Source organism: Pleurodeles waltl, chromosome 6 (genome assembly GCF_031143425.1).
Source record: "Pleurodeles waltl isolate 20211129_DDA chromosome 6, aPleWal1.hap1.20221129, whole genome shotgun sequence".
Lineage (NCBI taxonomy): Eukaryota > Metazoa > Chordata > Amphibia > Caudata > Salamandridae > Pleurodeles > Pleurodeles waltl.
The window spans coordinates 415,227,327-415,253,603 of NC_090445.1; the positions used below are offsets into that span (position 1 = coordinate 415,227,327).

General features: G+C 47.1%; 1 protein-coding gene across 2 annotated transcripts in view; it reads left to right on the forward strand.

Moving 5' to 3' along the window:
- The window catches only part of SORT1 (sortilin 1), a 484,851-nt gene that overhangs the window by 60,494 nt on the left and 398,080 nt on the right, over window positions 1-26,277 (forward strand). The window contains exons 1-2 of one of the 2 annotated variants that reach the window (XM_069238374.1): window positions 24,196-24,213; window positions 24,319-24,378. Coding sequence is in view for 1 of the 2 variants with exons in the window: in XM_069238373.1 (XP_069094474.1) it covers window positions 24,319-24,378 (60 nt within the window). In the remaining variant the exon portion in view is untranslated. Of the gene's footprint in view, window positions 1-24,195; window positions 24,214-24,318; window positions 24,379-26,277 lie in introns of those variants that run through there. The other variant, XM_069238373.1, reaches the window with a different exon arrangement.

Below are 26,277 nucleotides of genomic sequence, written 5' to 3' on the forward strand. Positions count from 1 at the left end.
GCTGCCGTTTGCGTGTTCGAGGCCCTCCTCCACCCGCAGGCATCCTCCTGCGCCTCATCCCTGGTGGCTAGTGGGCTCACTTGACCCGTGTGCCGCTTCCGCCGTCCTGTAAGTTGTTTTTTGGCTTTTTCGCTTTTTCAGCGCCTCGCCGCCGGCGCTTCTGCCCCCTTTGTGCCCCCCTGAATTGCTGTCTCCCCGATTGTGTATTGTGCCATTATTGTATTTCTGATTGTGTGCTTTTCTTACTGTAACTGCTTGTATTTTTGCTCGTTTTCAGTGTTTTTGCCCCTTGTGCGCTCGCCGTTCCCTGCCGCTGCCTCCCTGCGGCCCCGCCCCCCTCACGCCCCCATTTGCCGCTCCCTCCCGCCTCCCAGCTGCTCCTCCCTCCCCCCTCCCTTCTTAATGGCTGGCACTGCGTGTCCGCGCCGGAGGCGCGCCAGAGGCAAGCCCGTCTGCGCCCGTCCGCGCCTGGACCGCGCCCAGCGCCACCCTCCATGGCCCCCGCGCCCCCAGTATCCGCTACTCATCAGAAGAGATCGAACCAACGGAATCGGAGGCGGAATAGCCATCGCTCACAAAGCTACCCTCAAAATCCACACCCACTCGGACGACACCCTCAAGACAGCCGAACACCTCCACTTCCAGATCCACACGGACCCCAACACGACCCTCAGAGGAACCCTCATATACCGCCCTCAAGGACCAAGAGCCCCCTTCAGCGACACCATCGCCGACCTCGCAAGCACCCATGCCCTCGCCTCCACTGATTACATCCTCCTGGGAGATCTAAACTACCATCTGGAAAACGCCAACGACGCCAACACCGCATCACTGACCTCCAACCTCCTCAACCTTGGACTCCACCAGCTAGTCAACACTCCCACCCACATCGCCGGACACACCCTTGACCCCCTCTTCACCTCAAGCAACCACATCTCTTTCAGCCACACCTCCGAACTCCACTGGACCGACCATCACTGCGTCCATTTCACCTATAAGAAAATCACAGAGCAACACCGCATCCAGCTACCTCCTCACCGCCGCTGGGGCAAAGTCACCCAAGACCAACTGACCAGCACCCTCATCAACAACCCTCCACCCGACGCAACCGATCCGAGCACAGCCGCCATCAATCTCCATCAATGGATCCTCGACTGCGCCAACACCCTTGCCCCACTCAAGAAACCCACTGCAATCCAAGGAAAGAAAAAACCAGCCTGGTTCACAGACGATCTAACCACCTCCAAAAGCATCTGCCAGAAGCTCAAAAAGAAATGGATCCAATAACGCACACCCGACAACCTGGCCACCCTCAAAAACGCCAACCATGAACACCACCAACGGATCCGCCTCGCCAAGCGCGCCCACTTCACCGAACGCATCAACAACAACGCCCACGACTGCAAAGAACTCTTCGGCATCGTGAAGGAACTCTCCAACCCAAAAGCCAACTCCAACGACATCCCGCCCTCCCAGAAACTCTGCGACGACCTCTCCACCTTCTTCCACCAGAAAATCGCCACCATCCACAACAGCTTCAACACCGGTCCACCGCCAGACCCCACCCCCGACGTCTCCTCCCACGACTGCCGCCTCACCGCCTGGACCCACGTGGATGATGCAGAAACCATAACAACCATGAACACCATCCACTCAGGCTCCCCTACGGACCCTTGCCCTCATCACGTATTCAACTCAGCCAACGCCACCATCGCCCCCGAACTCCGCAAGTTCATCAACCTCTCCTTCACTTCCGCCACTTTCCCGGACAGCTGGAAACACGCAGAAATCCAACCCCTCCTCAAGAAACCCAAAGCCGACCCCAACGATCTCAAAAACTTCCGTCCGATCTCTCTCCTCCCTTTTCCAGCTAAAGTCATCGAGAAGATCGTCAACACTCAACTCACCCACTTCCTCGAAGACAATTCCATCCTGGACCCCTCACAATCCGGATTCAGACGAAACCACAGCACTGAGACTGCTCTCCTCGCCGCCACAGATGACATCAGACATCAAATGGACAACGGCGAAACCTCAGCCCTCATCCTCCTCGACCTATCAGCCGCTTTTGACACAGTCTGCCACCGCACCCAACTGACCCGCCTCCAGGAAGCCGGCATCCAAGATAAAGCCCTCCACTGGATCTCATCCTTCCTCTCCGACAGAACTCAGAGAGTCCGTCTCTCCCCTTTCCGCTCCAAAGCGACCAACCTCATCTGCGGCGTCCCCCAAGGATCCTCCCTCAGCCCTACGTTGTTCAACGTCTACATGGCCCCCCTCGCTAAACTGGCCCGCCAACATCATCTCAGCATCATCTCCTACGCCGACGACACCCAGCTCGTCCTCTCCCTGACCAAAGACCCGCTCACCGCCAAAACAAACCTCTACGAGGGACTAAAAGCCATCGCCGATTGGATGAACAACAGTCGCCTGAAACTCAACTCCGACAAGACGGAAGTCCTCATCCTCGGGCGCACTCCCTCGGCCTGGAACGACTCATGGTGGCCCTCCGACCTCGGACCCCCGCCCACCCCTGCCAACCACGCAAGAAACCTCGGCTTCATCCTGGACTCCGCCCTCACCATGTCCAAACAGGTCAGCGCCGTCTCCTCCTCCTGTTTCAACATCCTTCGAATGCTCCGCAGAATCTTCAAGTGGATTCCAACAGAAACCAGAAAGACGGTGACCCAGGCCCTCGTCAGCAGCAGACTTGACTACGGCAACGCACTCTACACAGGCATCCCAACCAAAGACATCAAACGACTCCAACGTATCCAAAATGCCTCCGCCCGACTGATTCTCGACATACCCCGCCGATGTCACATCTCCCCTCACCTGAAGGAACTCCACTGGCTCCCGGTAGACAAGAGGATCACCTTCAAACTCCTCACCCACGCTCACAAGGCGCTTCACAACACCGGACCCTCCTACCTCAACACCAGACTTAACTTCTACACTCCAACACGTCAACTCCGATCCGCCAACCTCGCCCTCGTACCCCGAATCCAGCGCAAGACCTCCGGCGGCAGATCCTTCTCCTTCCTCGCCGCCAAGACCTGGAACTCTCTCCCCACACCTCTACGCCAGACCCAGGACCTCCTCGCATTCAGAAGGCTCCTCAAGACCTGGCTCTTCGACCGCTAAACAGCAGCGCTCCACGCCCCCCCCCTCCCCCCAGCGCCTCGAAACCCTGACGGGTACATAGCGCGCTTTATAAATATTGTGATTGATTGATTGATTGATTGGGAAGCTGCTTAGGCCCTCTCTAGTGTTAACAGATCATCTTCCAGCATAGTCAGCCTCCATTGCTGTTTCCTGCGATACCCAGCCTCCCCTGCGATGAGGACCCCTTTAATAGTGGCCTTTTATGCCTCCCATAAGACTGTGCAGCTTTGCACTAACTCCCCATTTTCCACAAAGTAATGATGAGAGGCCTGCTCCAGGCTCCCAACAGTCTCCTCATTCGTGACATGCCATGTCTCTATCCTCCATCCATCCCGGGATGCACGCCCCCCCCCAGGTTCAACCATACTTTTAGTGGGGAGTGGTCACTAATGCCTCGAACTAGATACTCTGCCTCCCCAAAGCTGGGCAATAAATCAGTTGTTGTGAAAAAATAGTCCAACTAGGAATGAACCCCATGGGAGCCAGAGTTAGGAATGTCCCCTTTCCAGCCCGTGTAGAGCTTTCCAGACATAGCCAAGTGTCTGCACGAAGCCTTCCAGTCTGCCCCCTCGTTGTCCCCCCTTCCACTTTTGTACTAGTCTTATCCAGGTGTGTGTCCAGTACTAAAATGAAGCCCTCCCTACCCCTCTTCAGCCAGGACAGCCCCCCACTTGCTGAAGTGTAATTCTCTGTAGCCCAAGATGTACATAAACATTAAATAGCAGCAGAGGTGCACTATCATATTCACCCAAAATCGCTATATAGCTCCATTGTGTATTAACCCATGAGTGGAGTGTATGGAAAGGGAGGGATCTATGGATAAGTATCAAGGCAGCTCTAGACCCGGATGTGTCTTGCGCATGACTTATTAAATTGTACCTGCCCCTTCCCATACTTGTGCATCCACAAGATCCCCTGCAGGTATACAATGTCAGATTGGTGTAGAGATAAAGCTTTATGGGCCAGCCCTCTTTTAACCTTGTTGTACACAACAGCAAGGAGCTCTTCAGCATCTTCAAGGAACTCGCCAACCTCCGGTCCTGCTCAGCTGACTGCAAGATCACGGACATCCACGGCAGATTCGCCCTCCGATCCCCACAACCAACGCCAACCCCAACGCACCCAACCAGACCAACCTCCTGAGTGCCTGGACCCACACCAACGTCCAGGCAAACTGCCAAGACCATGAGCACCATCCACTCCGGTTCACCAGCCGACTCCTGCTCTCACCATGTCTTCAATAAAGCCAGCCAAATCATCGCCCCCCCAGCTCCGTGCCATCATCAACAGCTCCTTCGAGACCGCCACCTTCCCGGAGAGCTGGAAACACGCCCAAGACAACACCCTGCTCAAAAATCCCAAGGCCGACCTAAAAAATTACCGACCCATCTCCCTACACCACTTCCCAGCGAAGGTCATCGAGAAGATAGTCAACAGCCAACTATCTTGCTTCCTGGAGAACAACAGCCTACTTGACATCTCCCAATCCGGCTTCCACAAGAACCACAGCACCGAGACCGCTCCGAGCCATCGCTGCTACCGGCGACATCAGGATCATGCTCGACAAAGATGAAACCGTGGCCCTCATCCTCCTTGGCCTTTCGGCAGCCTTCAACACTGTCCTTCACCACACACTTCGCACACGCCTCCACTACGCTGGAATCCGCCACAAGGCCCTGGACTGGATCACATCCTTTCTCTCCGACAGAACTCAGAGTCTGCCTCCCTCAGTTCCTGTCAAAAGCCACCAAGACCATCTGCGGAGTACCCCAAGGATCCTCCCTCAGCCCCACCCTTTTCAACGTCTGCATGGCACCGCTCGCCAACATCGTCCATTCCCACAGCCTTAACATCGTATCCTATGCGGACGACACACAACTGACCCTCTCACTCACGAAGGACCACGCCACTGCAAAGACCAACCTCCACAACGGACTTTGTGCCATCGCCAAATGGATGGAAGCAAGCTGCCTCAAACTGAGCTCCGATAAGACCGAGATCATCGTCTTTGGCCCCAACAAATCAGAATGGGACGACTCCTGGTGGCCTGCCACTCTAGGAGCCGCTCTAACTTCCGCCACCCACGCAAGCAACCTCGGCTTCATACTGGACTCATCGCTCACTATGACCCAGCAAGTCAATGCCATCTCATCCTCATGTTTTAACACCCTCAGCATGCTTTTCAAGACCTTCAGATGGATATCCATTGAAACCAGAAGAACGGTCACACACGCCCTTGTTAGCAGTAGACTGGACTACGGCAACGCAGTCTACGCGGGAACAATGGCCAAGCTCCAGAGAAAACTTCAGCGCATTCAGAACGCCTCAGCACGACTCCTTCTTAACCTCCCTCACCACGAACACATATCAGCCCACCTCAGAGACCTCCACTGGCTCCCCGTCAACAAAAGGATCATCTTCAAACTCCTGATCCACGCTCACAAGACTCTCCATGATGCCGGCCCTGCCTACCTCAACGAGCGTCTCAACTTCCACGTCGCGACACGCCATCTTCGCTCCGCCAGCCTCTCCCTCCCTCGCTACCGTCCCCCGCATCCACCGTACCACAGCTGGCAGCAGATCCTTCTCCCACCTCGCCAGCAAGACCTGGAACTCTCTCCCCGTCAACCTACGTCTGACCCAGGACCTTGAAGAAGCATCTCAAGACCTGGCTTTTCGAGCAGTAGCAAATCCCCCTCCCCCCAGTACCTTGAGACCCTACAGGGTGAGTAGCGCGCTTAACAAATGACTGATTGATTGATTGCCCAACCTATTAACATTCCATGTCACTATCGACAACTGTTTGGGTTGTTCCATTGGATGTCTCTATTCTCTAGCCTCCCCTTCCGCTGGACCTAGTGAGCGATTGAACAAAGCACATTCTTATACCATGGTGAAGACCTGCAAAAAACAAGAAAAGTAACATTAACCCATAAGCACCCCCCAAAAAAAACATGGTATGCATAGTCCCCAAACCGAATAAGCAAACTAGCAGTGTATGAGTCCATCACTGGGGCGTGGCCAGCAGCCATTATCGTCGGGCTGTTTAAGGCAGGTCCCCCAGGCTGGAGTGGGCAACAAATTCCCTCCATGCCGGAGACCACGTCTGGTTCAAAATTACTTGCGGTGGTCCTGTTCGCTTGCTGACCTGGCCTAGCCCAACTGGTCCACCACCATAGGTGTCACAACCGGCAACTGTTTATCATCAGAGCCTCGATCGGCCCTTGTTTGGTCGATCCACTACCGCTTCCCTCGAGTGCCAGGGCGCGCCACTTTTTACTGCTCAAGATGCCTCTATTATATTTAATTTCTAACACTATTTAGACCTACGCAGCTTTCATCTGGTTCGGAGTCAGAGCGTCTTGTTACATCTCCTGTTGTTCCTGCGCTTATTCCACAGGTTATCCCCAGCTGTCCCCTAACTCAGCGCTCAGCAATAGGCTGTGGCGCAGTCCCTGCTTTTAAAGCTAGTCCCAGGCTTCCTTGGGTGTAGCCATGAAGTGCGCTTTCCCACCGTGTTCTACCCTCAATTTCACTGGATAGAGGAGGACCTATTTCAAGTTTAGCCAACGCATAACCATTTTTACCCAGACATATATCAATCTGTTTTTGAACCAAGGTGGTATGGTCTCGCGGCCATCAGTTGTCCAGAGCCAGTTTTTCCTCGCTGCCTGGAGAATCACGTCCGTATTCCAGAAGTTCATCAACTGTGCTATAATTGGATGAGGGTTCTCCGCCGGTGGAGTGGGACTCACTGGGATTCTGTGAGCATATTCGTGGAAAAGAATTTCGAGAGGGCTCCCCGCAAAACCATTCAAGCCAGTCCTCCACATAGAATTCCAATGATGGACCCTCCACTTTTTCTGGAACCCCCACCAGGTGCACATTATGTCGACAAGATCTTCCCTTTGCATCTTCAAGTTTAGTAGCCAGAGATCTCCATTCTTTTTCTGTGTCTTAGTCTCTGCTTAAGGTCTTTCACTTGTAGCACCATTATCTCCTAGATGCCTTCAGTCTCCTTGACTCGATCAGCAAGCTTCCTTTGGACCTCTCTGAGGACCCCCCCTTCACCTCCAACCGCAGCAAACTGCACTTTGCAATCCAGCGCACCACGCGGCCGATGCAACGGTATGTCGAGGAGCACACCACAAAGGGACAGCACCAGTCATCTGGGGCTCCCTCAGCCTCTGGGGCTGCTGCAGGTGCCGGAGCAACACCAGGTAGCCCTGAATGCCATCGATCTCCAAAAATCCCAGCCCTGAGACCCTGGGTGGCCAGCATGGCCAGAGCCAGCACTACTCAGTGCACCGAGCCTGGGTCCTTCTCAGCGGCCGCTGAAGAGACACCGAGCAGCTTCCAGCTTGAGTCGCAAGAGCTTGCACAGCCGCAGCCCGACCAACCCACCAGAACAGCAAAAGATTGGGTCATCCAGAGGGCTCCTCCTTGAAGGTAGGTGCTCTGACTTGGAGGCCACAGATGGAGTACTCTGTACCGCTCTTAGTCAGGTTTCTTGCCCCATACATTCTCTGGCTGGGAGGGAGCTCCGGATTAAATGTTTTACTCCATTGCAGACTTGGCCACTAGCCTCCCTCCCCCATTCTGAAGCATGTTTGATGATGACTGAAAAAAGAAACGAAAACGGGCACTAGTTTTGCAAACAGAGTGGCATTAGCCTGGGAATATGCCAGGATATCTAAGATGTGCTGAGTGAAAAATACTGCAACGTTCATGACAAAAGTATAGGAGATCAGTGGGTAGAAGGACAGTGCAGATGGGTGGGGTTGCAGAAAAAATGGGAAAATGTGGTGGCCTACACTCGAAATGATAAGACAAGTAGATGTATCAGTTTGGCTGATGAGATAAATAAATCCAAGTAACGTTAATTGAAAAAAAAATGGTAGGTTGGACATTGCGTGAGAGTAGTTTTCAGTATGTGGAAGGAAGCGAAGAGTGGCCTCAATGGACTGTAGGTGAAGTTTGAAGTTGTCTGAGAAGAAAAATGCAGAGCAGTAATGAAAAAAATGTTTTTTATGAGAATTCAAGTTGACCTCAATTAACGATAGAGTCCTGGAGAATGTAATCAACTGCTGTGTTAAGTAATATGTCTTTTCAGTTTCTGTGTCTACAGCAATGTGTGTAAGGGCATGGGGATTCTGGATTCTTGACTTGCCATGCAGTAATATAGAGAATGAGATGCTTGTTCGTCGTCATTCCAGTGTGAGGATGATATTTCGATTTGTAGCTTTGTGTTTGACTGACTCTGATTCCCAGGTATATGTAAAACTGTATTGAAGAGTGGGCTTGGACTCCAGAGTTTGCCTCGAAAAGAAGCTGATTCAGATGGTTGCACAGAGCTGGGTCTGTCTGTATGCTGCTTTTAACGTTATCCAATCCATGGAAGAGGTTTTTTCTTTCCATTTTCCATTTGGTCGTGGGAAATGGCTGACTTCTGCTGACAGAGAACAACTCTTTCTCAGGCGATCTTACACACTGATAGAGTCCTCCATTAGCTCACATGCAGGTACTGTTACCTGAGCCCTATCCTGTTAGACACAGAGGTATTGCCAAGTCTTTGTGGTTTGCGTTATGTCTCTTTGCCAAAGAGGCCTTGCTGTTTGCCTACCAGTGCACCTAACACACGCCAGTAGTGCTGTACCAAGAATGGGTGGATTCTCTTCCCCATAAAGCCTTGAGGTGATGCCAAGCAATTCCGGTACCCGTGCCTATTATATACCTGTCCATGTCTTACTGATGCCTATGGTTGGTGTGTTTCCAGCAAAATGGACTAGTGCAGGCAGTCTTGCTTTATACTGGGAGGGCACTCTGTATTTTGCGGTTGGATTGTACTTCAGTTCTTTTATTGGTTGGTGGAGGACATCTGGTTGAGCTTTGCGGTGGTGGTCCTTCCTCTTTTGGGAAGGAAGGCGGAGGAGGGAATTCGGTCGTTAGTTTTATAGTGGCTGTGCTACAAGTCAGTATGCTGTGGGTCACACGCTGATTTGCAGCCCAGAACCTTTGCGATACATGGATAGGAAGAGGCTTGAGTTCACTGATGACTGCAGCTAGCTTTGGCTTGGGCATGAAATTCTCATCCCAATTAAAAACCAACAGGATTCCGCTGTAGAGAGTATAAATGCCTTGTTCATATTTAATTGTCTGATGGCTCTGTTGAACCAAGCTTATTACTTAAGCCCAAATATCAATGCTATTGGTCACACTAGTGCAGTTTGGGTCTGGAGGGTCACCAGTTGTGTGTGTATGTGTGCTTGCGGCGGGGGTGAGCGGGTGGCGATGTACATAAACATGGATATGTATCCAAATCCACACACATACCTAGACTAAAACCTGCATTGTTCGTCAAGCCAATATGGTTGCGCTACCTGTCTTGCTTTTATTGTAATTACATTTTTCTATAGTGGTTGGTTCCTTGAGTCTGCTTATACTACAGGGGGTGGGAGAAAGTAGTGTAGAAAGTACAAACAGGTGATTTTTCCCTGGCGGATGAAGTAGATCTTTAAGCATTTATAGTACTTGTTGACATCTATCTCAAGGTGAGGAGGAAATGGTTTGAAAGAATTTTGAATGACACGTTCTCCTTTACCAGTAGCCAGCGAAATGAAAAGAGATGTGATAACTTCTTATTAAGCTGAGAATGATGCTGATAGCATATTGTAGTGCTTCTAGAACTTGACATTTTTTTATTTTTTTTAGCCATGGAACCCCGAAGGCTTCATTACTGTAGTTGATGCTTGACAGGGAGAGAGCTGGAGAAATTAGAAGATTCCAGTGAGGTACCGTAGCTGATGGAACATACTTTTGTTCACATTGCTTGAGAGGCAAATGCTTATCTGTATTGAATAAGACCCCCCAGGTTTCAGACAAAACTTTTAGGAGTTTGGAAGAGTTAAAGGCACTCTTGGTAGTAGGCCAGCCGAACTGCACATCTGCATACAATTATCTCTGCATGGTTACATTGAGAAAGAACGAATTAAACATCATCTATTGTTGAACGTGGGTGAGGTATACTTTCACTGAAAAGTTGTTATCCAGTTCTTTGGGTGTCCTGATATGGCGGTTGAGATCCTGTTAGCCAACATTGTCGATATAGACGAGACAGACAATGTGCCCAGGCACCAAAGTATGGAGTCATTTGGAAATTGGTTCCTGTATATAAAAAAAAAAAAAAAGTTTCTCTTTTGCAAATTATGGCAGCTAGAAACGTTGTGACATGGTGTCTGGATATTTTTTTAGTGGTGAAAGGTAGACACATTCCAGCCAGTTTTTTTTTCATTTGTTTTTATTTTTTAAGGCCTGGGACAGCACACAGTTGTTCTTGGCGCAAGAATGGCTCAGCACAAATGGACCATTTTTTTCGCGTCTTACGCTAAATTCATTGAAATATCTTCATAAGGTTTACCTTCATCTAACTGGATTATGGCAGATAGGTTGGACACATCCCACAATTACCTACGATGGAAGACCCCACAGGGCACTTTTCTACCCATCATGAGAGATTACCTGCTGATCACTGCTACTGGCATCAAATATATCACGAAGTAGAGGGAGCTGTGGGATTCCCAGTGACATCAGTCCCTAAAGTAGCAATATTCGTGTATGACTAACTGGGAGGGCACTGTGAGCTCCTCGATTCTTGTAGAAGTAAGACTCCTAGTGGCTAAGCAAGAGCGCAGAAATGGAGTAGAGGAGTACAGTTTCTCCCACACTGAAATAATAGCATAGAGAAATGGACAGTCTTGAAACGGCGGAGAAAACTGTTTACGAAGCCGGGAGATGCATGAGTTACTACAAGGAAATGTAGGCTCCCTGTTGGTGGGTGGCAGGCCTTAGTTGGGAGAGATGCAGGATTAATTTTGTGGTCCATGAATGTTATACGCCATTACCTTGAGTTGTAACCTGTCTTACAACTAAACTGGAGAGGGTGGGATAAGTGGGAAAGAGTTACGTACAGTGTTCAATAGTAAATGGTACAACGTGTGTGACAGCGAACAGTACTTGTAAAATAAAAAAAGAGATAAAATGTTTTAGTAAATATGAACGCAAAGATAGCAACCCTTCTCTTGGTAAACGTGCTTATTGGCTAAGCTTGAAAAGTCTGCAACAAGGTCCTGGTAAGTGCTGTTGTTTTCTGTAGTCTAAAATGGTAGCCGTGGATCACTGCCACCGTTTTAGGAGTTTGGAAGTGGGGCAGGTGAACTATTGGGACTAGCACAGTTCCTTTCACCGCTTCTGTCTAGAATCCGACCTGTGATAATTTCTAAAGTAAGTTAATTCAAAAACACAAAGTTGGAAAAGGTGGGCACAATGAACATGCATCTGGTGTAATTTTGTGACTTATTTATTTGGACTGACTGTCTTGACTGAAGACGGAGTGGATGCCATCATTGCTTTTCTCAATTTGAGGCTCCTGAAAAATGGCCAGATGGGGCAAAGTAGGTAACCTTGACCAACCAGTGGATGGTATGCTCTGGGGTTGTTTGAACGTAACAAGATATTGAACAAGCTAGCGGGGACGTGGAAATAAGTGGCTTGGCCTGTGGCCGCCTTACCTCTTGAAGATGGTATCCATCTTAGGGGTGTGCTGGGCTGGATGTTCACTGGTCAAGGACCCTTGAAAATTAGAAGCAGTGTGGTAGTGGCTCAAGCAGGGTTTAAGGTTATCTAAGACTGGGCAGTAGTGTCACAAGCAAAGTACTGCAGACAGCCATACAATGATTGTTCCATGTTTACCATTACATTACAGTGTCTAGCTAATGTATTCTAACAGCAGGTATTTAAGAGGGGAGATTAGAGATGAGACGTAAAAAAGAAAGTGGGAGTAGCAAGCAGTAATATGGATAGGGAGAAGATAGAGGGAAAAGGAGGATGTGAGGCAAGGCATTGGACAAATACGTAATGTAAGGTAAGGTGCTGCTCATTTTTGGGTATTTGGGGATGGTTCCCCTCGTTTCACTAGGACCCTTGGCGCTTTTGCTATGCCATTGTGTACTTCCTAACAGATGCACCAATGATAGCTAGTATGTGTCCTATTAACAGCACTGTGCTGAATACTGCACGCTCTTACTAGCACACATTGTCCAGTTTTGGCCAGGTGCCGTTCATTTGACACTACCCATCCTGCATCAATGCTAGACGTGACGTTTCTTACAGAAGTGGGTGCATTCTGTACATGATAGAATAAGCATTAACATTCATAGTGAGGTGAGTATGTGCCAATAAAGCAACTTAACCAGTGCCTCAAGTAAATGCAAGAAACACCTGTATTCTCTGTGCGCACATGGCCACTGGTTCTTCATTGCCGTATACCACAAGTAAGATAAGCATTGTCAAAGCCAATAGGTCTTGCCTATGCAAAAGAATGACTTTGCCAATATGTTTTAGCCGTCTTGTTCACCAGCATTACTGCTGTTCAGCATGGCTAAAGGTTAATGGCGTAGAGGAGGGTCTTGTGGAGTTTCTTGGAATAAAGTGTTAGAGTGGAGTGGCAGAGAGTGTCCTGTATTAGAGTGGCATAGTGTGGAGTTGAATAGAGCATAATACACTGGAGTAGCATAGAGTAAAGTCGAGTTTGGTATATTAAAGTGGAACGGCTCAGAGTAGAGTTGAATGGCATAGAGTGCAGGGTTGTAGAGTAGCATAGAGTGCCACAGGGCAGAGTGCAGTAGTGCAGGGTAGAGTGTAGTGTGAAGTGGCTCAGTAGAGTGAACTGGCATAGAACGGAGTGGTGCAGGATAGAGTGCAGTTGTGTAGAGTGGCAAAGAGTGTAATGGTGTAGAGTGCAATGGTGCAGAGTAGATTAGAGTAGCATATAATGGATAGGCGTAGAGGTCAGGGGCATAGAGTTGAGCATTACAAAGTAAAGTGCATTCTCGTTGAGTGTATTGACATAGTGCACTGGCACAGAGTGCAGTGTTGCAGAGTAGTGTAGAGTGGAGTTAGGCAGAGTAAATTGGTGTGGCCTAGGCCAGTGTGGTGTAGAGTGCAGTGGCGAAGAGTGTACTGGTGTAGAGTGGCAAAGAGTGCATTGATATAGAGTACCGTGGTATAAGGTAGAGCAGTGAGGCATAGCATGAAGTGGCATAAATTGCAGTGAAGTAGAGTGAGTGGCATGGACTGGTGTGGTGCAGAGTAGAGTAGCATGGTATGGTTGTGCATGGCCATTATAGACAACACATTTTTAGTTGAAAAGACCATTACATTTGCACAGGCATATAGTGTTACTAATGACTACACAGTGCACAAAGGAAAATGTGTGGAAATTGCATCGCCTAGTGTAATGATTTGTTTTGATCTCAATAGTCTTTGTTCCCAACACACTTCTGTAATAACAAAAAATGTGCTTCATTTGTGTAACTAATTCTGTTATATTCTGAAATGTTAGAGTTCATTTAAAAGCTGTGTGCTAGAAAAAAACCTCTTTGTATCCTCATTATCCAGCAAGATTGTTACATTAATCCTCCCACTTTGAACTCGGAGAAAGAAAAGTAAACAAGTGCCGTGGAAGATCGTGCCTGACGTTTGACCTCTGTTTCTGAATTAACAGCAAATGTGACAAATTTGGAAGAAGATGTAAATGCCTGTTACAGAACGGTAGTTCATTGAAGGATACATTAATCATGGTTTAGGCAACGGGAGGAACAAACTGAACCCGGAGAGCCTAAAGCAAATGAAACCAGCAAATAGAAAGCCAGAAAATTTGATTTACAAACCCAATGATAATCGACGGGCGGACTGCACTCCTAGGTGAACTTTCTGAAAGTCCCCTAGATGTCTTGACCAGACCAGACATCTGCGCTGTCTGGTAGACTGCAACTTAAATTTGAGCGGTGTGTGATCTGGCACCAAGCTTATCACTGGCATTTAAAGTACTGAATTCCTGTTTCTATCATAAGCAGGAGTTTCTTTGCTGGCAGTTTTCCACCACAGAGCAGACTAAGTGTACAAGTTTGATATTGGGTCGATATTCAAAGCAATTAATAGTGATTTTATTTTAATGCTGTTCCCTTGTGTACTAAGGGTACCCAGTGAACCCATTCTCGGCCCATAAGTCAAAGGATCAGTCACTAAAGTGATCTGAATGTGGTATTTGCAACGCATACCAGCCCAGTATGAAGTATGATTTAGGTAAAGTTGTGGCCCAAATGCTAATTCTAAAGTGTCATTCATTCCACAAAGGTATAAAAAATGTTCACACACATGTATACCCAAATCAACTACCAGGGGAGAATGGAGCATGGATGATTCAACTGTATCTTTTCTCATCATCAGATGTGGAGCAGTAAAACTTCTGTGCATCATACAGAGTTCCAAATATCACATCATGGATATGCAGAGTAATTATGCCCAATGCTCTTGCTGACTGAGCGAGGGCTACATTTGATAGAACAATGAAGGTTTTAATGCAACAAAAAAAATGTTCTCCCTCACTCAATGTTGTTTGAAGGAAATACAGCACAGATGTGTGGAGGTCATAAGAAATCTGCAGACGCATTTCAATGTATGCAAAGACAGAGCACCTTTTGGCAAAGGAGGATCCCCACAACCTCTCCCGCTGTGCTGCCTGATAAAGAATTAAAGAATACTGACCCATAGGTGATTCAAAGTGTATTACCTTGTTGATGGTCATGATAATAGTGTCCTCTGACACTGGAAAGAACCTGACTATGATGGGAGGACCTGGCACTGGATGCCTGGGGACCTGTGGACCGACTGTGGCCTGGAAAAGGATCGGTTTGGAGTAAAGCAGTTTGATCACTAATGACTCCGTCACAGCATAGTTGTTTTAGTTGTCTTTTTTTGTGGTGCTACATGAGGTGATGCTATAATTGCTTGATGGACCAGGAACAGGTTTTTTTTTTTTTAAAACATTAGTTTTATCCGTTTTGTCACTGAATCCCTGAAAATAATTTGAAAATAAGCTGCTTTTGCTATGATGAGGCAATTTATAGCTGTGGGCATGGATAGAGCATGCAGTTCTGTTTCCTGGAAGGAGCAACTCATTTGCCAGCTTTTTTTTTTTTTTTTTTTAGAAAAACATTTGTTCTTCCATCTTCTTGTGTATTTCACTTTTCTTTTGATGATGATAAGCTTGAGTGTGATGATTATAGCTGGTGTAAGTCTTTCAAGGTTTGACTTATTTTAAGGATACGAATTGTAGTTTTTGGGAGCTCATGCAGGTAATATTTGATTATCCTTGCTAAATTTAATTTATCAGCCAGAGAAGTGAATGCGTTCTCAAAAGATAGTAGACCCCTAACAAAATACATGGTAAAAAGATAGCAACTCGATCCATAGGCAAAGAAGGGGACCAAACATCTTTACACCGATCTACTGTCTTTCCAGAATTCCTAGGTAAGCTATAGTCAGTAGGTAAGTAGCTATCTGCAATTGCATGCGAGCTCCCATTTTCCATCTTCGAATGCCCTTTCAGTCACCAACTTTCCTGTCCTCTTTGTATCTTGAAAGTGGACTGATGAGCTTGGTCCCGAAGAGACCTGCGTTTTGTTCTGCCACTTTTGGTCGAAAAGTTAACTATGATAAGCCAGGCTGAATAAAGAGAAAACGCTGGAAGTCTTGGAGCCTCCCTAATCCATGCTCCGACAGATACTTCGATTCAGCCAGCAGTATATTTCTGTACTTCTGTAATTTTTCACTTGTTCAGCTCTTTACTGTGTACAGCGGCATCCACGTTACGCACACTGGAAACAGATTTTAAAGTGTTACTGTATATACACTTGACGTTACTGGCAATAATTTGCACTGACAGTTTCATTTATTTGCCTATGTTTGTACTTGGGTTGCTAAACTTCAAGGTATATATAGCTATATAATAATTTCTCTGGATGACCGCATCAGGAGTCTAAACATTTGAGAAATATTCGCTATAAATGAGTACTTGGGAACCACTGCCCAATATTTACACGGCAGGCTTGAGGATCATCAGTCCAAGATGTTAAGGTAGTTTATTTACGTTCTACATTAGTTTTGATAGGTTCAGGAGGCCAGCAAGGGAAATTGGAGTGAGTTCGCATGTTGGTTTTGGAAGTTCTTCGCCCTTCCTGCAGTGCTGTTGCGTTTACATAGTGTGCTTTTTGCTTTTGCTGGGTGGGGGTGCCATGCTTTCCGGTTTAATTTATAGTGTGTGTCTTGCATGCTGGAAACAAATAGCTGCTTGTTATCCCGCCGCGCTCTTCTTGGCGATATATATTGTTTGTGTTTATGTCGGTTATGTTATGTCTTGCTCCATTAATTACCTCCATGACAGAGCCTGGCTGGCTCCTCAGACCTGTTTATGTGTGGTGTCCGCGTTCAGGCCTGTCGTGATGCCTGCCTCGTCCACTCTCGTGTCACCGGGAGGCCGTGGTTATGAACGTGTTTTCGCAGCCCTAAGTCTCACACGTGTTGCAGAAGTCAGATGGCTGCTGACCACGCATGTTCACGCGTTGTCCGTCCTCCGCATGAGGCAAGCAAGACCAAGCCTTCTCACACAGCTGGTGTTAGTTCTGATTGCTCTGTGCTGGAAGAGAGCACGTGCTCCAGCTCGGAGCTCAGCTGGTGTTTAACACCTTTAAGCCTTCTGGGAGATGTAGCATTAGATTGCTTCAGTAGAATCCATTGGAATAATCCACCTTAAAATAATGGTTCGTAAAATCTCGCATCCAGAATATTTGGTTGTTTGTCATGAAACAAGGGTTATCTTATACTTGGCCCAGTCTGGGTGGCACACAATGTCTAACACCAAAAACTGGCAACCGGCCCCGCAGACCTGGCAAGCGACTGCTTCATCTGCCTTGTGCTCAGTACTTGGGTAAATGATGGCACGTGCTGGGGGCTGCCCGTCCTCGCTCAACAGAAAGGATATCTCTATGCCAAGATTGGGAAGTGGGGTATGTTGTTAGTCACCTTGTGAGTTTCCTTTCTAAAGTGGGGCACCAGGAGGCAATTTTGTTAGGGGCCACCAGTGTAAATTGCCGCACTGCCCGCACATCGCTTGTCTCTGCCAGTGTTGCAAAACTGCCTATCTCATTCCTCTAGGGCTCTAGGGTAAAGGTGGACACCAGTCTACACACCCAACCCCGGTGGGTACCCTTGTTTATGCAAGAGTCTGCCCGCTATGCCCCGTGTTCTCTGTATCGGCCATGTCGCTGTGTGTTTGGTGAGTTCCAGTGTGTTTATTGCCATCAACGAACACTTAGAATAGGAGTTGTGGACAATCTGACTCTTCAAAAGATATGTTTGGGATTCTGAAACTGCGACACACAAGTTTAGAATCTCCCTTGCTTGTTTATATGCCGATCAGTGTAAAAAATGAAAACTTCTCCTTTTATGTTTTTTTTCTTTTTTCCCTGTGGGTGAGCTCAAGTGCACATTGCGTTGGGATACATTAATCACTGGCATTCACAACACTGATTCTGACATGATTTCCTGCAAGTATAATGGGTGCATGGGCCTTTATAGAACATGCTGTGGCGCACAGGACAGGCACAGGGTGTAAGATAAGCACAGAGTAATCCACTTGATCACGGTAGTACTGCCATTGCACAGCACATTTGTAAGAAAAATATACAACACTCTTCCGCATCTGTAAACTCAGATTTCAAACCAGCATCCAGTCTAGGTTTATTAGGTCGAGCATAAGCGTACGGTCTCTTGTATACTTCTAGTGTACCTCACTTCTGGGGGCTTAAAGCCATTTCATTTGTTCATTTCAGTGTCATTTAAAAACCCTTGCTTGCTAGTTGTCAGTCATGCCTAATTGTCCCTCCTTTTTTCTTTTTGGGAGCAGGGACTAACTACTGTATAATTAGGATTTGTTGTGTTTATCTGTCCTTTGGGGGACTTTTCTTTTCTTAGTTTCCTGCTTGTGTTCGGTGAAGCTTCCCTTTTCATTTGCAGAGTGTAGGAAGCTGGCCTGGTGTGGTGAGCACCTATGGTGTTATCACCTTATACTAGGTCCAGGTATCTCATATTAATGAAGTGTAGGTTGTGTCTAGGATGCCAGGACTCTCTAGAAGTAGCTGTGGATAAGCAGCCAAGACTTATCTAGGAGACATTCAAAGCTTATGCAATACCTCTATAGTCGCACAGCACTTACACACATGAAAGAACCACCCAGTGTTACAAAAATAAAGGTACTTTATTATAGTAACACAAATACTAAAATATTGTATAGGCAATACTCCACTAGGAGGTGAGTATACGCACTATTATGTACACATTAGAAGTCAGTGATTAGCATAGGAAGCAATAGCAAATAGAAAAACCAATAGCAAATAGTGAAGGCCCTAGGGGAGACCAAACCATATGCTAAGTAAGTGGAATGTGAAAGGCAGTCCCCCACCCAAGGAAGTGGAATCATTAGGGGGAGCAGGAGGAACTAGGAGCCCCAAAAGGTAAGTACCATGTTGCCCCCTCAACGACAACAAGAGAAGAGGTAAGTACCTAGTTTTTCCCCAAACCCACAGGAGAACTTTGGAAAACGACTGTGCAAGACCCAGACAAGATTGGAAGAAACCAAAGGTGGATCCTGACAGAAGAAGACCTGCAAAAGAAGGGGACCCAGTCCAGTTTGAGTTGGAATGTCCAGCTGTGGCAGAAGCTACTACCCACCCGTCTGTGGATGCAGGACCTGGTCGACGGTGGATGAAGAAAGTCAGCAGTGCAGCACAGGAGCAGAAGAGAAGTTCCACAAGTGATATAAGTGATGTCGCACGTCGGTGGTCGTGATGCAGGCAGGCAGTCAGTGATGCTGGAAAACCACCAAAAAGCCTTGGCAAATGCAAGAATCCGTGAAGAAGGTTTTGCAAGGCTGAAGAGGACCAGCAAGACCCAGGGGACTCGACTGAAGGAAGGGAGTCTGAGGTGACCCTCAGCAGCTGAGAGAGTCACAAGAAGAGGAGGCAGCCCCCACAGGCAACAGTCACAGGAGTTGCAGTGAGGCCCACTTAGCACACGTGGAGAGGAGTCCCACGTCACTGGAGCAGCAGCTAGGAGACTGTGCTTTGCAGGGAAGAGTGCTGGAGGCTCAGGTTACATGGAGCCTGAAGATCACTTGGAGGAGGAACAAATAAGTCCTGGTAGCTGCAAGAGTCGCGGTGCACAGGGTACTATCCTGCAGGGAAAGGCAAGGGCTTTCCATCTCCCAAGTTGGACAGCTGGTAGAGAGGACCAAGGGGAGCACTCCAGACCACCACTTGTGATGCAGGATCCACGCAGTTCCAGAGGAGAGAGGATCCATGCAGCCAGTCGGCGTTGCAGTTGGTGCCTGCGGATGCAGGGAAGTGACTCTTCACTCCAAGGGAGATTCCTTGTGCAGGCTGAAGACTCATCGCCCACAGAGGATGCACTGCCGGGGAAATGTTGCAGTTGCTGGAAGGAGCCGGAGAAACTGTTTCAAAGCGGAGTCGTCACTGGAGTTGCAGATTCAGTTCCTGGAGGGTACAGTTGCAGTCCCGGTGGCCAAAAGATGAAGTCAATGATGCAGTGGAGTCCTGCTGGAATTTTGCATGTCGAATATCAAGACCCATCCATGAGGGAGACCCTAAATAGTCCAGGAAGGGAGATTGGTCACCTAGCAGGGAAACCACCTATCAGGAGGGGGCTGTGACGTCACCTGCCTGTCCCGGCCATTCAGATGCTCCAGGGACTTTTGCCCACTTTGGATTCAAGATGGCAGAATCAAGTGGCCTCTAGGAGCAGCTCTGGGCACCGCCCATGGGGTGATGATGGACAGGGAAGTGGTCACTCCCCTTTCAATTGTCCAGTTTTGCTCCAGAGCAGAGACCCGGGGTCCCTGGACTGGTGCAAATGGGTTTATGCAAGGAGGGCACCAAATGTGCCCTTCAAAGCATACCCGTGGCTCAGGAAGGCTGCCCCTCCCTAGCCATGTAACACCTATTTCCAAAGAGAGAGGGTGTTATCACATTCTCCCAAAGGAAATCCTTTGTTCTGCTTTCCTTTGCTTGAGCTGGTCAAGCAGCAGGAGGGCAAAAACCTGTCTGGCGGAAAACCCCAGAAGACTAGTAAGAGCAGTGCTGGGGGTCCTCTAAGAGCCCCCGAAGTGCATGGAATCATACAGCCAATACTGGCAAAAGTATTGGGACATGGATTCCGACTTGATTGATACCAAGCATTCCCAGGTTTGGAGTTGCCTTTATGTAGCTGGACACAGGTAGAGGACCAAGGGGAGCACTCTGAACCACCACCACCTGGTGCAGTGACCTGTAGTGAAGGAATGCATGCACCTTTTCACACAGGCTGCAATGGCAGGCCTTCAGACATATTTTGCACGGGCTCCCATGGGTGGCATACTACATGCTGCAGCCCATGGGGGACCCCTGGTGCCCCAATGCCCTGGGTACCTAAGTACCATATACTAGGGACTTATATGGGGGTACCAGTATGCCAGTTGTGGGGTGTGCTGAGTCCTGAGCAACCAAATTTAGAGAGAGAGAGCGCACAGTCACCGGGGTTCTGGTTAGCAGGATCCCAGCAAACACAGACAAAAACACAATGGCAGCAGGCAAAAAGTGGGAGGGTGACCATGCCAAAAAGAGGGTACTTTTCTTTATAGCATATTCTTGCTCTCAGCTAATGTAACTGTGTTGTTCCTGCTTACCTTTCACATGGTTTACTTAATCTAGTATTCTCTAAGTGTTTGATTTTTCTGGGATGTTGCTATATATTTTTTACAGCCAGTATATTACTCTTGTCTCCCCTTCCTCATAACCTGAGTGCATAGGGTAAAACTTTTCTCAAAACGGGTGCTGCACTTCATTTTTCAGCACAGTGCCTGAAAGTCATTGAGGATGTGTGGAATTCAAGATTGCAGGATGCAGTACCTTATCTGGCCAAAAGAGGTCCCAGTGGACACCTAGGGACAACCTATGACATTGCACCCTTTCCTTGCTTCGTACACATTAGAACCGTAAAAGTTGCAGGTTTTTTCCAGCCAGGATATTATAAGTGTAAAAGCGTTAACATAACCATGTTCTTCCTGATTATGTTTTGCATTCTTTACTTAATGGTGTGTTTGTTTTTTTTTTTTTTTGTTTTTTTTTTTGGGGCCCATGCTATCCAAAGCGTTCTCACTGTATTTAACACTCCATCAACAGAGGTCTCAAATGTGGCCTAGCACCAAAGCTGCTTCCTTTGTAACTGGGGAACAAGGTCAGTTCACCATCCCGTTATTAGGGGCAATTCACTTAATCTCCCCGTGCCCCTCAAAAAATTAATCTGCATTTGTGTAATATAATTGGCCCTTCTGTAAAGCGCTTCGATGTCTGCTGGTCGAGTTTGCAATATTTAAAACTGCAAAGTAACTGCAGTGATTTTAGAGAAGATTTTAAGCCATAAATTGTCCAGCACCAAGAATTCAAATAGATGCCAATCTTGAAGTCGCTTTAAAATGTATACGCTGTCATCCTTTGTGGGATGGAAAGGTGCTTTCAGTCAGGTATGGTGCGGTGTCTGTCGGATTTCACCAGGAATTTTTTACACTCATGCAAAAAAGCGTCCACGCGCTCTCCCTCTCTGTTTGGAAATACTTCAAAAATGTTGGTCATTTCACAAAGTAATGTGCTTTATCCTACATACTAAACCTACAAATCTGCATTCCTCTTTCTATTGCTCCTTAAGCCCCTCTCGTGTGCCCTGTTTACCATATAATAGTATGTTTCAGCCACTGAAAGCGTGGGATTAAAATGTGTGTTTACACAAATCAGTGTTTGTCACATTGATTAAAATTCACCCCTCCAGTTCCAACTTCTTCTTAGTAACAGCAGCGAGGAGATATCAGCTGTCATACCTCAATTTTGCCCCATGTAAAGCTGTTGTAAACTCTTTAGCGAACACTTTTCAGGAGAACACCATCTTCATAAGATATAGTCTCCCAGCTACTGACAATTGCAGCCTAATCCACTTCCCTACTTTTGCAACCACATTTATCCTACTTTTGCCCTAGTTCTCCCCTCGGGCATCTTAAAGAATTTGGGGGATCTGTGCCAAACGTATTTTGGGGTATCTCTGTTCGTAACCGATTTGAATTAATGATCCAGTACCAGCAATTTTTCACCTTCTTTGGCCAGGTGACAATGCACATTGACAGCCGTCCAGATTATTAATGTGTTTACATCTAATATTCAAGGTTAGTGATGTGTGTTTTTAATACTTGTAACATGCAGCAGCTCCCTAATATTGCTGCAAAATAACATTTTGAGACACCCTCTCATTTCTCTTGTGAGGTCCTGATTTGATCTTAACCTGTTTTTATGGGTGCTGCACGAAACAAACACAGCATTTTGTCTGAAAATGTCAGTAACAGTCCCTCACACATCACCCACATTAAAAATAAATTACAAAAAAAGGTACGAAAAACAACATAAGAAATGTTCAAGGTCATCAGGGCAAGGCTCTCTGCATTAAATGGAAGTGCTTTAGCTATATGTAGGACCACTGGAATTATGTAACACAGAGGACCAAATTATGCAGCAGTGATGACTAATTTATGTGGCAAGAGAAGTCCAGTTATGCATTTACAAGCCAATAGCTCGAACTCAAGCGAATGCAAGACCATTACAAATGCTTGGTTTTTAACTTGCTGTATGTTGTGTGCTCCTTTATGATGTGATCCTCCTTTTCCTTTTATGTCTCCTCTTGTGTGCCACATTCCACATATTTGCCTTTTTAATCTATGCTCTTCTTCCAGAAGGCGTTGCTGTGATCAGTTGCCACTGACCATCCAGACCTTGCCACAGTGTAGGACTCGCTGTCTAAAACATTAGCCAAATATATTGTAGAAATAGTAATCCGAGTCGGTTACGGATGGATGATCTGAGTGTAGGACGAACAGAGGGGTCAGCACTCCAAAAAACCATGCCAGTAAGCAACTCTTTCACAGCTGCCTACACACCTCATTCCTGCCCTGCAGCACCGTTTTCTGTTTCAGCGCTGAGACCCATTCAGAACTGTCAATGAACCTTAACCACAAGCCTATAGCACCCCACGCCATGTCAGCACTGGCACTCCTCATTACTTTGTCACACTACTTCATTCTGGAGCCTGCAGGCCCATATATGTGTCTGTCTTTGACCTATAAAACATCTAACAGTAATGGGAACCACTTACGGCTTTGCCAAAACACTTCAAACTTTATTAGCATCACACCTTGCTGTTTTAGTACTGTGTAAGCAGCTCTGCAAATGCACAGCACTGCTGGCCGGCACGGTTCCATGACCATACTGGATTGCCTGCGCACTCCAGCTTGACTCTTACGACAGGCCTCGCCGTCTCTACGTAGTACCTTAACGTATGTACTCGATCTGTGACGAATGTACTTGACCCTTGAGCTTCATTAGTATTGTAACATGATGTGGTGGTTTCTTTCTCTACCATTTCTTTTCTCTGCACCTTCATCTCTCCCCTGTTTCTGTTTTCACTTTCGCTGCCGTCCTGCCTAGTTTGCTCTCTCCCTTCTCTTGTCCACCTCCCCAAATGAAAATGCTAGGATATATTTTTCAACAGTGTGCTTATTCATACCTTTCAAACAGCGGCATGGTGAGGCAGTGGGGGCACGGGTGGCGGTGTACAAATTGCCAAACTCCGCCCCACCCCCAACAACGAGAACTTTAGGCGCACAGCACGTTATGCATTGTCAAGCGCGGCCATCTTTATTCCGAGTGCAAATTGTGTGGCTGCCTGAAGAGTGACTGAAGCTGTGCAGACCGGCCACTTTCCCAGAAGAGGGCGTGTGCCTGTCACCAGCTCCCACCTGCTGAAACTGAAGCCAAATCGAATACGTGATCCGTGTCTCGGTTGTAAACTACTCGCTGTCGAGGACCAGGAGCCTCGAAAATGCTCCCTCCCTGTAAATAGGCCACGCCTTTGCGAGTGGGTTAGGTCAATTGGCAAACCCTGAAAAAAAGTGTTATTGCTGTACTAGTGGGATCACAACTCTGGCAATGCACCGTAATCCTGCTCACTCCTGTGTCAGCGCTGGCGAAGGGGCCGACACGCACCACTTGATTCTTGCCAGTATTTCACAACTACTGCACCCCGGCTATTTTAGCACTGCTTCCTTGTCTTTGTGCAAATTCACACTAATTGTTTTAATGTAATTTGTTGTTTGTGTTTTTACAGTGCACCTTTGATGATTTGGGTGGCTCAGTCTCGCTGTCGTGGGTTGGAGATGGCACCGGGGTGAGTATGTGGCATATTGTTTAAGGGGGCTGGAGGATGTACCGGGCACTCTGTTTGAATTTTACAACTTATAGCGAACGAAGCATTTTATGCTGTCGTTTGGGGATCTTTTGAGCTAGTCTCTCTGTCCTATTCTCAAAGGGATGAGTGTAAGTGTATTCAGAAGTGTGTATTCTTGTGTTTGTTTTTTAAGCTCAGCCACCCACTTTACTCTTCTTCCAATCCACTTAATGTGCTCAGGGCCACTGGACTGAGTCAGCGTCGCAGCACTTTGTTTATACATTTGAGTTTGCTACGCTTGCCATGGGTGAAGCAGGGTCCAGCACATTTCAGCCAAATTTTTCTTGGTCAAATGATACAAAAAAAATACAATAATGCTGCATATCAATGCAATGCTGTGACTGTCACTTATCTGGAAGTAACTGGTCATTTGGGTACTAGGGCAGTAGGTGGTTACTAGGCACTGTCTATGGTGAACAATTTGGTTTACCATTAGTGTTCCAAGGCCTCTGACCCCATTTTCATCCAGCCGTATAAGAGAGCTATTGACTGCACCCTTGTCTCTTCCAAGGTGGCAAAAGCTAGAAGTCGAGGCTTATTTCAGGAGATGGTAAAGCGATTGGAACACAAATGTAGTATGACTTAATAATCACACTCAATAAGGCTAATAACTGTCCAAGATATCCTTTAAAAGAGTCCCGATTGAAACAAATAAAAAAATTGAGGCGTCATCGAGTGAAACCCACAAAATGTATTACACAATTCATTCTCCCTCCCCCTCCAAGTAAAGGCCATCTGAGGTCTCTGCAGTTACAAAGAGGTACTCTCTCCCTCTCGAATGTTTCACCCTACACCGACAATGGCTCCACAGCACATGCCAGAGAGAGGTTGTCTGTGTAAGGTGACCCATCAGCGGGGTATCATGATGTGCAGGAGGTGGTAGCTTGCCTCTGAACTTACTCTGACAACCCTTCAAATACACTGAGCAAAATAACTGTTGTACAGTACACGTTTTAAAAACAGGTGTCTGGGCTTGTACTTCAAGAAATTGACCAACAATACCAAACTCCAGCTTAGACTTCTTCATAACATCAAGCCCCACCTAGACACAGGTTCCAAACATGACAGGAACATGATCTGTTCAGTGTGCTTAAATTCACAATACCCCCCTCAATGGCACCCTAGCAAACTCAACTGCATTACCTCAGTCCTGAATGTTTTCAAATAGCTCTCTTGAAAGTATTCCTAGTTACAAGGCAGTCCACCACAGCAGCCCCCAAACTCCATGGTCAAATGCTCATCTTAAGTGGCCCAGTCGGGAGTAAATACCAGGGATTTCTCGTATTGGAAAGAATGCTCCCCAGGAAAAATGCCTAGAGTTAGCAGCCACCAGAAATCAGACTGTCTCCTTTGTTCGCTCCTTCCACACAGACTCGCAAATCTCTTTGCTCGAGAAATATCTTGAGTGTGAAACCGCTGTTGCTCCACTCACTACTGTGAACAGGGCAACCCAATATTCCCCCAGAAACTGGGTACTATATTATACAAGATAAACTGGCCCTTGGAGGGATTATTTATATTCTAAATGATGTTTTTGTCTAATGGTCAACATACAAATCCAGCAGCAAACCATCAGTAAATTATACAGATAATACAAAAGGCAGCATATTGTTATAGACAAAAAACAATTTCTTTTATATATATATCAGAATACATTTTAAAGACACTTTTTTTAAGCCAGACAATCAGAATTTACGGTAACATATCCATACAATCGCACTAGCACCTCCCACGATCCCTATATGGATATAATCTTGTAGGCGTTAGAGGTGTCCTATCCTCTTGACCTAACATATTGATAAATTCAGCGATTTTCATCCTTATTTAAAAAGTTTGTAA